This window comes from Sapajus apella, unplaced genomic scaffold (assembly GCF_009761245.1).
Source record: "Sapajus apella isolate SASKATOON/1434 unplaced genomic scaffold, GSC_monkey_1.0 scaffold155, whole genome shotgun sequence".
Lineage (NCBI taxonomy): Eukaryota > Metazoa > Chordata > Mammalia > Primates > Cebidae > Sapajus > Sapajus apella.
The window spans coordinates 750,274-763,632 of record NW_022437095.1 but is presented as its reverse complement, the minus strand read 5'-3'; the positions used below and the strand labels follow the sequence as shown (position 1 = coordinate 763,632).

The following is a 13,359-nucleotide window of genomic DNA, read 5'->3' as shown; positions in this document are numbered from 1 at the left end:
AGAGCCTTCACAGTTTTATAGGGGTTTAATGTAGAATTAATGTGGAGAAGAACAAGGAGATATGTAAAGAATGACTTCTGAATGTTATGATCATAACCCTTTTCCTTCCTGTCTGGTATTTCCTGAACTGCATACTCCTAACCTGAAATTGGGATTCATGCCAGGAACTAAGTATTCATCATTTTCCGCCAGATCAAGATTCTTAGCCAGTGGTCTTTGGGAGACTTCTGTGGTATCCATTAATACTTAGAAAATTGTATATAATCTTGTTTGTGAGAATTTGGGGTATACATTACATAGCTCTTATACCGTTATTTTAAGGGATCTGTGACCCAGGGAGTGTCAAGAATCGTTATTCTAGGTTCTGTTCACCGTAATTTAATTATATATTTCCCTGTTTGAGCTACTGAGTGAATTATTCGTGCATCTTATTCATAAGGTTAATTGAATGGAACTTTGCACTTTATTTTGCCGTTAGGCTTATAAATACCTTCGAGAAGAAGTCAAAACTTTTCAAGGAAAACCAATTAAGGTAAGCAAGACCATTGGTTATACTTGGTTTATTTGCAAATTGGTGTTCTTAAGTATTCGAATAGAAACTTGCATATTTTCAAACAGGCGCGGATTAAAGCAAAGGCGATAGCTATAAACACATTTTTGCCAAAGAATGGATTTAGACCCCTGGACGTGAGCCTGTACGCCCAGCAGCGCTACGCGACATCGTTCTACTTCCCTCCCATGTACAGCCCCCAGCAACAGTTCCCTCTGTACAGCCTGATCACGCCCCAGACGTGGTCAGCAACACACAGCTATCTCGACCCACCCTTGGTAAGTCTTTTCGTTACTTGGAATTTATGTTGTAGACACTATGCTAGATACTTGAATCCTCATCTAATAGGAAGCCGGACACGTGTGCAGTCTGACATAGTAAAAGAGACCTTCAAGTTATGTGGGGGATTTTAAATTTAGCTGAGAACAGAGCTTGTACATAAAGAACGTTGGATTGCTGGGCTCACAGTCCTTGCCCAGCCCTTCTCCCCTCTTGACGCACCTCTTAGCAAGACACAGAATTCGCTAAGAGCTGTAATGTACCCTGTGTCCGCCACACGGAGGACAGTGCAAGGGGGACTGACTGAGGTGGAAGAGGGGTTGAATAGGCTTTTGACAGCAAGGACAAGAAGGCCTGCTGTCTCACCAGCCTTATTTTACTCACTTCTCAACAGCCTTAGAGTTGGTTGACATGATTAATTTTTTATAGATTTTGGCCTTTGTGAAGGCCCGTGGTTGGCATTCCTGAGTCTGTACTGGGTCTAGACATTTTCTCTGTGTGTGCTGCTATAGATGCTTGAAAGATCAGGCGGGTCTTTGGTGGGAATTAGCATGAGTTTGGTGGCTCTGGATGTATGAGAGTCAGCAGTACACTGATAAGCATGTCCTTGAAACTGAAGTCTAGGTTAAGAAGTGAAGATGGTTTATGGACTAGTGGTTTGCATGAGGTAGCAATGCAGGTTAGTTGCAATTAGAGAGATCGAAGGGTAGAATACATAGAAGGTTATGGTCAGAAAGCAGAAATTGAGTTACTAGCTTTGAAAAGAGTTCGTGTCCAGGGTTTTGCTGTAGACTAAGTCAGGAAAAGACTTGGTGGTCCCTCAGGATCATCCGGTGGTTGGGAGTCAGGCACCCAGATGTGCAGGGACATCACTGCTGACAGGCGGGAAAGGAGGGTAGGTTCAGAGCAGAGAGAACTTGAGAAAACAGCGCCTGTGTACACTGGAGAGTAAAAATAAGGGTCCATGAAACAACTCAGGCTGGAAAATCAAGCATGCCAGGGAGGCACAGGTACAGAATACCAGAAACCGACAGTGTCGTCAGGGATCGTGTTGTAATCCAGGTCGAGCTTTTCAGGTTGAGTTTTTTCAGAAGGAATCAAAGAGAAGTTGCATGAACAGAAGATGGTCATGGATTTGTGGGCGTCTGAGCTGAAGCGTAGATAGGTGGCAGGGAGTTCGGGAGCCAGCTGGATGTTTCCAGGCCTAACTGTGCAGGTGCTTAGCTATTCTGAGGCATGTGTGCTTTGGCCTGGTGCTGTGGGAAGTTGTCTAAGGTTTCTAAGCAGAGAAATGAAACCATACTCCATTTAGAAAATAGGTCCTGGCCTGGCGCAGTGGCTTACACCTGTAATCCTAACACCTTGGGAGGCTGAGGCAGGCGGATCACCTGAGGTCAGGAGTTCAAGACCAGCCTGGCGAACATGGTGAAACCCCGCTTCTTATAAAAGAAAAAAAAAATAGAAAATAGGTCCTACGGCCATGTGAAGGGCAGGCAGGGACAGGATGTGTCAAGAGAGATTTTCAGAGGTTCCCCGTCTCCTCCTGAGTCTGGAACAACTGTAGTAGAAGAACCTTTGGCAAAGTTCCTTCTGTCTCTTTTGAGTAAATCCTAATGGTAAGAAAAGTTTCTGGTTTTTTGAAGTAGTACATTCTGTAAAAGTGAACACATAGCTGAATACTTCTTTTTCCCAAAAACATATCACGAGAGAACCTCAGAGGGACTTGAGTCCGTAGGCTCTGGCAGTTGAAGAATCATCCCCGCACGTGGCTTGCCATGCTTGTCCTATTTCATTCTTCCTGCAGCAGGTGCTTCTCTCATTTCTTTAATCATGATTGACGCTGACTGGGATTTCGTGGGGTCCTGGATCAGTTTACGGCCTTGTCTTGTCTTGTGCGTTGTCCTTGTGGCGTGTGACAGCCGCCTGGTCCTGCTCTGGGTCTGTGAAACTGGGTTCTCCATCGCAGCCTTTCACTTGCTCTAAAACGTGTGTCCCTTGTTCTGCAGCCGAAGAGATCATGCCTATTAATCCCCAACAAGTTATAATAGGAAGTTATTGTGTTAATAATCAACTTTTTTTTATATATGACCAATTTTATTTTTTAGCTTGAGCAAAATTACTTGAATATCAGGGCTCTGCCTGTAAAATGCCTTTCATGAAATGATTAGTCTTCACTGCTCTTGCCATGATTTACAGCCTGATATCTAAGTCTACATTAAGGACTCTTCTTGTGTGATTTATTTTTAAATAGCTTGATTCTTACAGAATATAGAGTTTCTCAAGTAGCAAATTGGAGATTCTAATGAAGTTTTAAGTGTTCCCCTTTTGTATGATGTTATTTTGGTCCTAAACTATCTCTAATACTCTTTTTCTGTTCTATCTTCCAGTTAGCTCTAATTAAGGAGAATTACTTGCTTTTTTCCTTTTGTATTTCTTTTTCTTTTTTTTTTCCCATACAAGAAGGGGGTCTATGTGTATCTCTGTTACTTTAGTGACATGGAAGGTGTGGACTGGAAGGCCCTCAGGAACTAAGTGCCCTGCGTCAGGAGCATTAGGAGCAAAATGTCAGTGATTCAGAACGTACTGGAAACCATGGGTCCAGAAGCCAGAGAATTAGAGTGATTGATCTCTTTTTTTTTTTTTTTTTTTAAAGGAACTGTTTTAACACTAAGTTTTATTTCATTTTTGTATGTGTCTAGATTTTAGAAATAGTTCACCAATACTTAAAATTCTATGCTTAATATTTTTAACTACTTAAGATCTTTTAGAGGTTCTGTGATCTTTCTAACGCTCTTCTGAATCTTATGTCAGTATATTTGCATGCCATACTTACCTTGTGACTTAGGGAATAATGATGATCTGAAAATACCCTGATCTGCAGAGCAGGACTTGTGTCGAGGCAAAGGTAAAAGCGCTGTCCAAGGCTGTGGGTATATGAAGCTGAATGAGCAGCAGTAAGTGTGCAGGTGTCCCTGAGCTTCAGGACGTTGAGAAGTTGTATTAAAGCCATCAGGAATCAAGAACTGTTGACTTCCTGCCAGTAATGGAGATAGTACAGCCTTTGGACTTTTTCAGACTGATGTGTCAAAGGTCACAACACCTGTTGGAGCCCACGCAGTCTTGACCACGACTCTCCTCTCAGTGCCAGCTTCCGTGTGTGTCGTTCCTCCTCCTCACTGGATTTTTGCAACGATTGGCTGAAAGGATGTAGAAAAGCTCTAGCCTACTTCTAAACAACACCCATTGGTTGTTCTAAACAACATCCATTAAAATTATAAGATACATGTCTCAACGTGGGTCATGACCCTGACAAGATCAAGAAATGTACTCGGTTTCCACAGATTTGTTGGTATTAATCAAATTGAAGTCTGTTTTTTAGTTTATTTACTTGTCTGTTTTCAAATGAATCTAGGTAACTCCATTTCCAAATACTGGATTTATAAATGGATTTACGTCTCCAACGTTCAAGCCTGCAGCGTCTCCTCTGACTTCCCTCAGACAGTATCCTCCTCGAAGCAGGCAAGTTCCGAGGTAGTCCTAGCGATTTTGGGCTTTACCCTACTGCCCTTCCAGAGCTGGGATGAGAGAGCTTTGATCACTAGTCCTGCTCCTTGCAGACAGAGCTGCCAAAAGCACACAGCTATATTCTGTAAAGACTGAGCACCACAGTCTGCCATGGGTGCCTGCTCAAAGGATAGATTCTCTCAGAGGAGGCTTTGGGGCAACTTGTACACATTAAATGTGCCTGCCTTCAGTTTGGGCCTGGACTGAAAATCAGCTAAGCAGGATGGTGGCACATTGTTAATAGATTTGCATTATCCTATACGTTATGGGTTAACCATTCCAAAGCCTGTTTTTATTAAACGGCAGATTTCAGCTTAAATAGTCCATGTCAGTATGCGTGTTATATAATACCTTGATCGTTTTATAACTGAACACATGAAACCATTTTTATTTACAGGAATCCTAGTAAATCTCATTTGCGCCATGCGATTCCTAGTGCAGAGAGAGGACCTGGGTTATTAGAAAGTCCTTCAATATTTAACTTCACTGCAGATCGATTAATTAATGGTGTCCGGAGTCCACAAACAAGGCAAGCAGGTCAAACTAGAACACGGATACAAAACCCTTCAGCATACGCCAAGAGAGAGGCTGCACCTGGGCGTGTGGAGCCAAGCAGTCTTGAATCCTCTCCTGGTTTAGGGAGGGGAAGGTGAGTTGTTGAGCAGCTACTGTGTACCATCATAAACTACTAATATTTTAGAAATTCTTTAATTTAGATATGTTTTATAATTGTCTTTAAATATTGCTAAATCTAACAGAAGGCTATAAACATAAAGGGATTTATGTAATTGCTGAGACTTAAATGGCTTCACCTTTTTTGTATTATAAAGTAGCTCAGTGAGAACTGTAGATATTTTAGATATTGTAGATATCGTAGACTCCACCCTGTGTGCCTGCAGTCTTCCCTTAGCAGTGTCCCTGGCTCACCAGGCCCCTCTGTGAGGGCGGCGTCCAGGCTCTGCCCCATGGCTCCTGGCCTGGCGCCCTCCAGCCGAGTGTGCAGCAGCACTGCAGGTGGAGACTGGAGCAGGTAACCAAGTCCCATCTCATCCACGTTGAGACCAGCCAGGATGGGTCGTGGCTGTGCTCTCTGCCCACTGTTTTTGGTTTTGTTTAATTTTGGGGGGGGCATCAAGACTGTAGCAGGTTTTTGATTTTGTTTTTTTGACAGGGTCTTGCTCTGTTGCCCAGACTGGGGTACAGTGGTGTGATCATGACTCACTGCAGCCTTGAACTCCTAGGTTCAAGCAATCCTGTTGCCTCAGCATGCTGAGTAGCTAGGACTTCAGATCCACAACACCATGCCTGGCTTTTTTTGTTTGTGTGTTTGACCCCCCCCCCCACCCTGAGTCTTTTTTATTTTTTTATCTTATTTTATTTTTTTTTTGCCTGGCTGTTTTTAAAGTTTTTTGTAGATGCAGGGTCTCACTGTGCTGCCCAGGCTGGTCTCAAACTCCTGGCCTAGAGCCATTCTCCCGCCTTCATCTTCCATAGTGCTGGCATAACAGGTGTGAGCCACTTCACGTGACCATTGTTGATCAGGCCAGTTAGTCTTCTCAGTCCTTGCCTTGATAAGGACCATCAGGAGTTTCCTCTCATAAGTGACAAGCAAGTGACTCGACTTCCTGAGCTTTGCTAAGTTTTCTGTACACAAAGTGCACAGCGCCATGCCTCATGCGCAAGCTCCTCTTCCCACCTGCTACAGTGCGCGTGCCCTGTGCAGTGAGAATTCAACATAAAGAGGCATGAGAAGCATCTCATTTCCTGCCTGTGGTGATTAAATGAGCACATGGGAGGCCCTGCAGGGATTGCGCAGTGGCGTAGGAAGGTGCCGTGGTTGGGGAGAGCCAGCACTGGGCTGTGTCTCACAGGAAACACGGCGTCAGATTGGCTTAACAGGCCTTGGAGATGCAAAGCCAAAAGGGGCCTACTGTGTCATGCAGAGTCAGCGACTTCAGGGAGCAGCTCTTATCCCTGGGGCTTAGTTTGGGGTTCTTAGGGCCCAGAAGCTTGGAGAAAGGGGGCCTGTAGAGCTGCGTCTCAGAGTTCGGGCAGAGCCCCACTCATCAAAGCCATCCGGCTCCCTATGAGGGGCATCAGTTTTGGGCATGGTGTGAAAGGAAGCAGACTAGTCGGACAAGGTCCTTGGCCTCAGCCTCCTGCGCCCTTCAGCATGCCCTGTTCATAAGAGCATCACTAGAAGCTTCCTGGCAAATGAGAGTGGGGTTTGTTGAATTTCAGCCACCTCACAAAGTGTATACAGGTGGCTTTGAAGGTGAGGGGCCAAACCTTGCTAACGAATGTGGTCTGCCTTTCAATAAGACTTGCACTTCCAAATGCAATTGTAACAGGTTTATGCTTTTGCCTAACAGATGCAGATTTTGTACCAGTGGAGACCCTCTGTCTCCCCACCAAATGAGGATGACTGTTCTCCCACCCGAAACCTAAGCACTGCAGCAGGGAGTGGTTTAGGAAGCATACATCACATGGACACCATAGGCGGGGAAAGTGCATGCGGCTCCCACAGCCTGTTTCTGCAATGGGTCGTGAAGCCAGAGCTGACTTGTAACCTCCTCCTTCCCTCTGTCTTTAGAAGGAGCTTGTGCTGCTTCGCAGGGAGGTGCTCCAGGCCTTGCTTCCCCTGAGAAACCTGATCCACAGTAGCTGTGCCTCAACCTCCCCCTTTTGGGAGGCTTTGTTTTTTTTCCATTAACTTCCTCTATTGGACCAAAGTGCTAAGATGCCCTGGTGAACCTCTTAGAGTCCAGACACACTTCCCTACCCTTGTGTGGGAGCCATGGCGGGGCACGGCTCAGCCTCAGAGTCCAGACACACTTCCCTACCCTTGTGTGGGAGCTGGATTGAATGGCATGAGGAGCCCCAGGCGCAAAGTGTCTTGCTTCCTTGGTGGAGCTACCGTTAGGTTCAGCTGGGGGAAGCATGCCTCTTCAGGGTCTCAGGCCTTCACAGCACCACGTTCAGAGTCGCGGGTGTCACAGTAATGTTTCCTCAGTGGTGCCAGGTACACCCTGGCTCCCTTGCTGCCCCTTATGAGCTGGAACCCCCTATGACCCTGTTGCTGAGCCTTGGCTTGGCCAGCCTGTTCTCTGCACGAATGGGCACTGACAGCTGACAGTGTTTTGAGGCCGAAGGTGGGCTTCTGGGTCTGACACGGGTTACGTGGAGCCCAGCGAGGGTGTGGGAGTGTTGGCTGGGCCCACTGATGGTGACTGGGATAGGACCCTATGGCAGGTAGGTGTGTGTCCTGGACACCACTGTGTTCCAAGGGATGGTGCTCCTGCGTTCCAGCCAGTAGTGATGAGCAAGCTGCCCTTGGCAGAGGCATGCCCTGTGCCGAGCCCTGCAGGACATCCTTCTCCCATGTTACTGATATCCTTCCATTTGGCACTCGGGGTGATGACTCTGGACAAGCAGGTGCTGGCACCATCCATCTCACACCCCTACCAGGTCCCCATGACCAGCTGAGTCCTGTCCCACTCGAGACTCTCATCCCGCTGTTACCCTAGCTCTGGTCATGAGCCAGTGTCACCCCACCTTTCCGCTACTTCTGAGTCCTGGCACAGCGGAGTGGGAGTTCAGCTCCCTGGGTTTTGGGAGCACCTTCAATTAGGGAGTGGTGCTGAGCTAGGTGTGTACTGCGGTAGCTGTCCATAATGCAGGCCAGGACAAGGAGCACCAAGCTACCTATTCCTACAGGAGGGAGGGTTGCCAGGATTTGTGCCCCGCCTGTGGCTCAGTGCCCATCCATATCCCATACTCTAGCCTGCGGTCTCCTCAGGCCCAGTAGAGAGCCAGAGCTATTTCTATAATGTTTCCTGTAGGAGATAACGTGGGTTTGCTCTAGAACCCTAAAGGTTTGTGCTTCCTTCCCCCAGAGGGGCTATCCTCAGGGTCCACGGAGTATTCCAATGTTTGGCCATCTTAGGCAAGACTACTTTTTGGTTTTCTGTAAATGAAGGAATTAGTTAAGACTGTTTCTTAACTCCTTTCCAGGTTATGTAACACAAGGCCTTTGGGGGAGTCTTTGCATTCTATTAAATTATAAAGTGAAATTAATGTGTGTCATGTGACTTGTTAGATTACATAAGCCTGTCCAGGGAAATGAGAATGTCTTGGCCATCCTAGTGTCTCAGGGTTTCATGTGAAGTCACCACTAGTCAGTGTCTGTCCATCTGGTTATCAGCTGTGTGTGTGGTGTGGCCTTGCTGCCTGCAGGGGCAATCCAGAACAAGATTGCCGAGGCTCGTGGGTGGGGACAGGAAGTCTTTGGGGCACAGAGGTCCTTGCATGCCTTTCGTGGAAGGGATCAGCCATTGAGGTAGTGGTGGTGGAAGCTGAGAGGGCAAAGGATATTTAAATCTAAAGGGATGGGACAGGGTGTTTGGGGCCTTTTAAATTCTGATGTAAAGCAAATCTGCATTGGAGAAATTCTCACCATTTTAAACAACTCACTGATGGTGCTCAGGCTCGTATTTTATGTATCTTTGTCATTTCGACCCAGTAGATCTTCAGTACTCATGTCTCAACAGACATCCCAAAGAGGCACTAGGGAGATGGCTTCAGTCAGTGTTTTCCTTTTTTGTTACTTCTGGACTCCTGCATTATTCCGTTGCTGTAAACTTTGTGTTGTTATGCTTATGCTTCTTAAAGTTGGGATTTTAGAATCAAAAGTCATCTTTGATAGTGTTAAAGACTGAATTAATGTGTACTTTGGTTATGTGAGCGCAAACACGCTCAACAATAAATTCTCCCAAGTGGGGGAAAAAAATAACAATCTTTCACTTTTCACTCCTCTAGGAAGAATTCCTTTGGCTACCGGAAGAAAAGGGAGGAGAAGTTTACAGTGAGTACATAAAGCATATGCTTCTTTACAAGATATTTAAATCTAATTTATACCAAACAAACCTGGTAAGGTAGTTTTTATCAGTTAATTCCGGTTGGAATTAGTGAATTCCTGTAACCATTTGGACTAACAGGGCGAGCATCTAAACATTGATTATGAAACGCAGGGGCACTGTTGTTCCTGATGTGATGTTTTCCCACAGCCGTTTCTGTTTCGTTTTGTTTTGCTTTGCTTTGCTGATGCGTGTGTTCATGACTGTGACCTGCTTAGAAGCTTCAGCATGTGGCCCCGTGTTGTACTGATGACAGAGTGTACGCTCATTGTCTTCAGTGCATGTGTTCAGGACCTCAGAAAGGTACAGATGCTGAAAAGTGTGTGAGCCTTGGGTCTAACCATGCTCATGGGACCTGACCAGTACTCGGACCTCACCAAGAGGCGCTCAGATCCTAGAGAATTTTAACACTGCCTTCCAAGTGAAGCCCCATCTGTTGTAACTCCAACATCAGGACGGTTGTTGCCGGCCCATTTTGCTTCTACAAGTTGAGATTTAAATACATTTTTGGGGAAGGTTGTCTGTAATAATGCTTATCTTCTGAAAAGCTATGGTCACCTCGGCAACATGCCGAGGGTGTTTAAAACTGCTTTGCCATCATAGTGGCCATGTGTAACTTACAGCTTTGCAGGATTACTTTGAGCATCGTGTTCGCAATACTAGGTTATAGAGAGCCAGTTGACAGCTACTTAGTAGGCACAAGCTTACTTCCAAGGGCACCTAACTGGGAAAAGCCAAGCTAAAATTAGGCGCCTGTACCATGGAGCAGAGAAACAAGAGGAATGCCCAGCACAGACTGGGATTCGGATCAGCCTGAATTCATTTTCGTCCTTTGACCTGCTTTCACTTGAGTTCTGGCATGCATATTTTCTCTAGAATCTACTGATGTAGGGAATCACCTGCCTGTGGTATAAGTTAGGTGAATTCTAAGAGAGCTTTGCATTCTAGTCGAAGTAGCTCATTTTTCCAACCAAAAATACTTGTATTCTTTAGTTACCATAAACTCATTTCTAAACTAAATAGAAACTCATTTCCGCTTTCTGTGCCATGTGTCCTTCAGCCAAGGAACTGTTTACTCACAAAATGACTGCCAACTTGTTAAAGCAGGTCGATAGATCATTTTCCAATAAAAAGGTATCATTGCCTTTCTCCTGAGATTTGGGCTTGCAAAGTATACTCACTTCTTGTTATACTGAGTTTGCTTTCTTGAAGTCAAAGAATCTGATCAGAATTTGTTATCAAATACTGTGTTTTTAATTATTTAAAAATAAAACCTTTAAGTTGATTTTCAGAGAATTCAAGCTCCCCTTTTGTTAAACCACTTTTTTGATATGAATATGTGTAACATTTCTTACACAGGTTGTGGAGAGTGGAGAAAGTGTCATATTTTGTTTTTTACAATTATCTTTGTGACTTACATGAAAAACTATGTGTAATCACAATACTTGTCTGGAAATGGGAAAGTTTAATGTCTAGACCCAGGCTGCCCTGCTTTCCATCTGATGGGCTGGAGTCACTCCAGAGCGCCTCTCTTGCCTTTAGCTGCCCTGCCGTTCGTGAGTGCTGGTAGCCATGGGTGAATGGCTCTTTGGATGGCACCTTAGCCTTACTGTGTCCTTTTTGACATGTTTCTTGGGCGGCAGCAGCCTTGAGATTTCAGTTTCACAGCTCTGCTCTAGGCGGTTGAAGCTGCTTGGGAGAGGACCTTCGATTGGGTGAGGAAGCCCTTGTCTGGGTTGAATGATCTGCGTGTTGTTTTTACAGATATTTTCCCAACAGGTGTGGAAATGAGAAGTTGCCTGGCCTTCTATTTCCATACCATGACCCTGGGGTGTCATTCTGTTGCAGAGCAGCCAGACGCAGTCTCCAACGCCACCAAAGCCTCCGTCGCCAAGCTTCGAGCTGGGGCTATCCAACTTCCCTCCGTTACCTGGAGCTGCGGGCAATTTGAAGACAGAGGACTTGTTTGAAAACAGGCTATCTGGCTTGATAATAGGATCATCCAAAGAAAGGGTAAGGGATCCGTTACATGTCTAATGGTTGTCAGCACTGTCTAGGTACGGGTTCCATGTCAGGCTCTTTACCGAGCTCTTTATACATGTTTGTTTTTAATACTCAGGAGAGGCTTGGAGGCCAGGTGATTGCAGAGGTCACACAGATTTGGAGTAAGGCCAGCCTTGAACCCAGGGCTGGGCCTTCTACTGAACCTTGCTGTCTGATGAAGTCCAAGGTAGAAAGCTGTGCCATGACATGCCGTATAGACCCTTTCTCTCACCCAGAAACTTAGATTGACCTCAGTGTAGTGTTGGTGGTTTCTGGTAAGGTCTGGGCTGCCCCACGGGGTGCTCCCCCCAGGGCAGTGAACATCATCCCAGGAGCCATTCCGAGCTGCAGATGCCAGAGGACACTCAGCCCAGAGCTCTGGTCTCTAATGTGCTTAGCGAGGTAAAGGGACTGGTCCAGTTGCCACACCTGGCGTTTGAAGGCTCTGGAAGGTGCAGAGAAACTTTCTGCCCAGTTACTTACTGTGCACAGGAAGAGCCTGCCAATTACTCGTGGTTGCCTTCGTCTCCTGTCCCAGGGGCCCTTTCCCCAGCTGTGCCTCAGAGTCACTGCGGGTCTATTCCATGCCACATGACCATGCCACCTGCTACCCCACTCAGGTCTGCAGAGTCAGCATCTCTTCCTCCCCAGGCTTTCGGGAAGGCACCGTAGTAGATAGAACAGTTCCTCAGTTTCTAGGGCAGAATTTAAGGTGGATTTTGAGGTAGTATCCTTAGGCTAAAGCGAGGTGACGTGTCTCTTCCTTTTCATATTGGTACATGGTCACACTCCTGTTTTCAACCTTGGAGGTTGAGTGCATTCCAGAATTCTGTCACATAGCCTTAAATTGCCACCCCATAATTTCTGAGGTATTCGTGCCCTGAGAAGAAATGCACTTGAAAGACCATGAATTCCAGTTTTCAAACTGTGGCCTATACCCCTTGGTACTGAGTGGAGGAGAAGAGACAGGCCTGCTTCAGAAACAGCAGCTACTGCCGCGCCCATTTTGAGTTTCTGTGTAACGTTTCTCTTGAAAAAAGAATTGCTGCTTTGAAAAGCCTGCCCCTGAGCCTCATGCCACCAGCCAGGTGCAGCAGACTCCATTGCTGCTGCTGCTTGGGAGCTTCTTAAGTCGACAGCATGGCCTGTGAGTTTCAAAGTAGGGTGGAGACTCCAGAAATGATGGGGTTCAGCCCTTCCCCTATTGACATGGAGCTTGTGATGGTCACTCTGACTTGCTTCATGAGTGCAGTTGTGGATCTGCATTTCATTGCATTGGGACGGAACATAGCCTGAATTTTTTTATTTTTATTTTTTGAGATGGAATCTTGCTCTGTCACCCAAGCTGGAGTGCAGTGGCATGACCTTGGCTCACTGCAACCTCTGCCTGCCAGATTTAAGCAATTCTCCTGCCTCACCTCAGCCTCCCGAGTGGCTGGGATTATAGGCAGGCACCACCATACCAGGCTAATTTTTGTGTTGTTAGTAGAGAGTAGGTTTCACCTTGTTGGAACAGGCTGGTCTGGAATCTCTAACCTCAGGTGATCCGCCTACCTTGGCCTCCCAAAGTGCTAGGATTATAGGTATGAACCACCGCGCCACCCGGCCCTTACACTGAGTTTAAAATGAGCTTTTGCAAAAGGAGTCCTTTGCCATCCTGTTTGCACCAAGCTGGATTCCTGCTGCTCAAGCACAGGAGTCGCAGCAGGTACTGGTTCTCGGGCTAGAAGGGCTCTCAGTCTGTTGTCCGCCTTCATTTAAGGGCAGAAGTTTGAAGACCACCTGCCCTCCTGCCTTTTTTAAGTTGCATGACAAGTGTGTCATGATGTCCCATGTGAATAAGATCAAGCACAGATAAAATAGCCACTGCACAGGGAGGGGCTTGCTGGCTGGAGTAAGGAGGGAATAAGTTTCGCTCAGTCCTTAGCTTTCTAACCTTGGACAGATTAACTTAGATGTATTGGGCCTCAGTTTCCCCATCTGTTGAGATGGAGGCATTAGCCCACC

General features: G+C 46.2%; 1 protein-coding gene across 10 annotated transcripts in view; it reads left to right on the top strand.

The window, feature by feature from the left end:
• LARP4B (La ribonucleoprotein 4B) overlaps positions 1 to 13,359 on the top strand; it is a 114,794-nt gene that overhangs the window by 95,050 nt on the left and 6,385 nt on the right. For 9 of the 10 annotated variants that reach the window (XM_032266114.1, XM_032266113.1, XM_032266116.1 and 6 more), the window contains 6 exons: positions 479 to 532; positions 619 to 828; positions 4,242 to 4,348; positions 4,791 to 5,042; positions 9,212 to 9,257; positions 11,158 to 11,322. In XM_032266114.1, coding sequence (XP_032122005.1) covers positions 479 to 532; positions 619 to 828; positions 4,242 to 4,348; positions 4,791 to 5,042; positions 9,212 to 9,257; positions 11,158 to 11,322 — 834 coding nt within the window. The remainder of the gene's footprint in view (positions 1 to 478; positions 533 to 618; positions 829 to 4,241; positions 4,349 to 4,790; positions 5,043 to 9,211; positions 9,258 to 11,157; positions 11,323 to 13,359) is intronic. The other variant, XM_032266115.1, reaches the window with a different exon arrangement.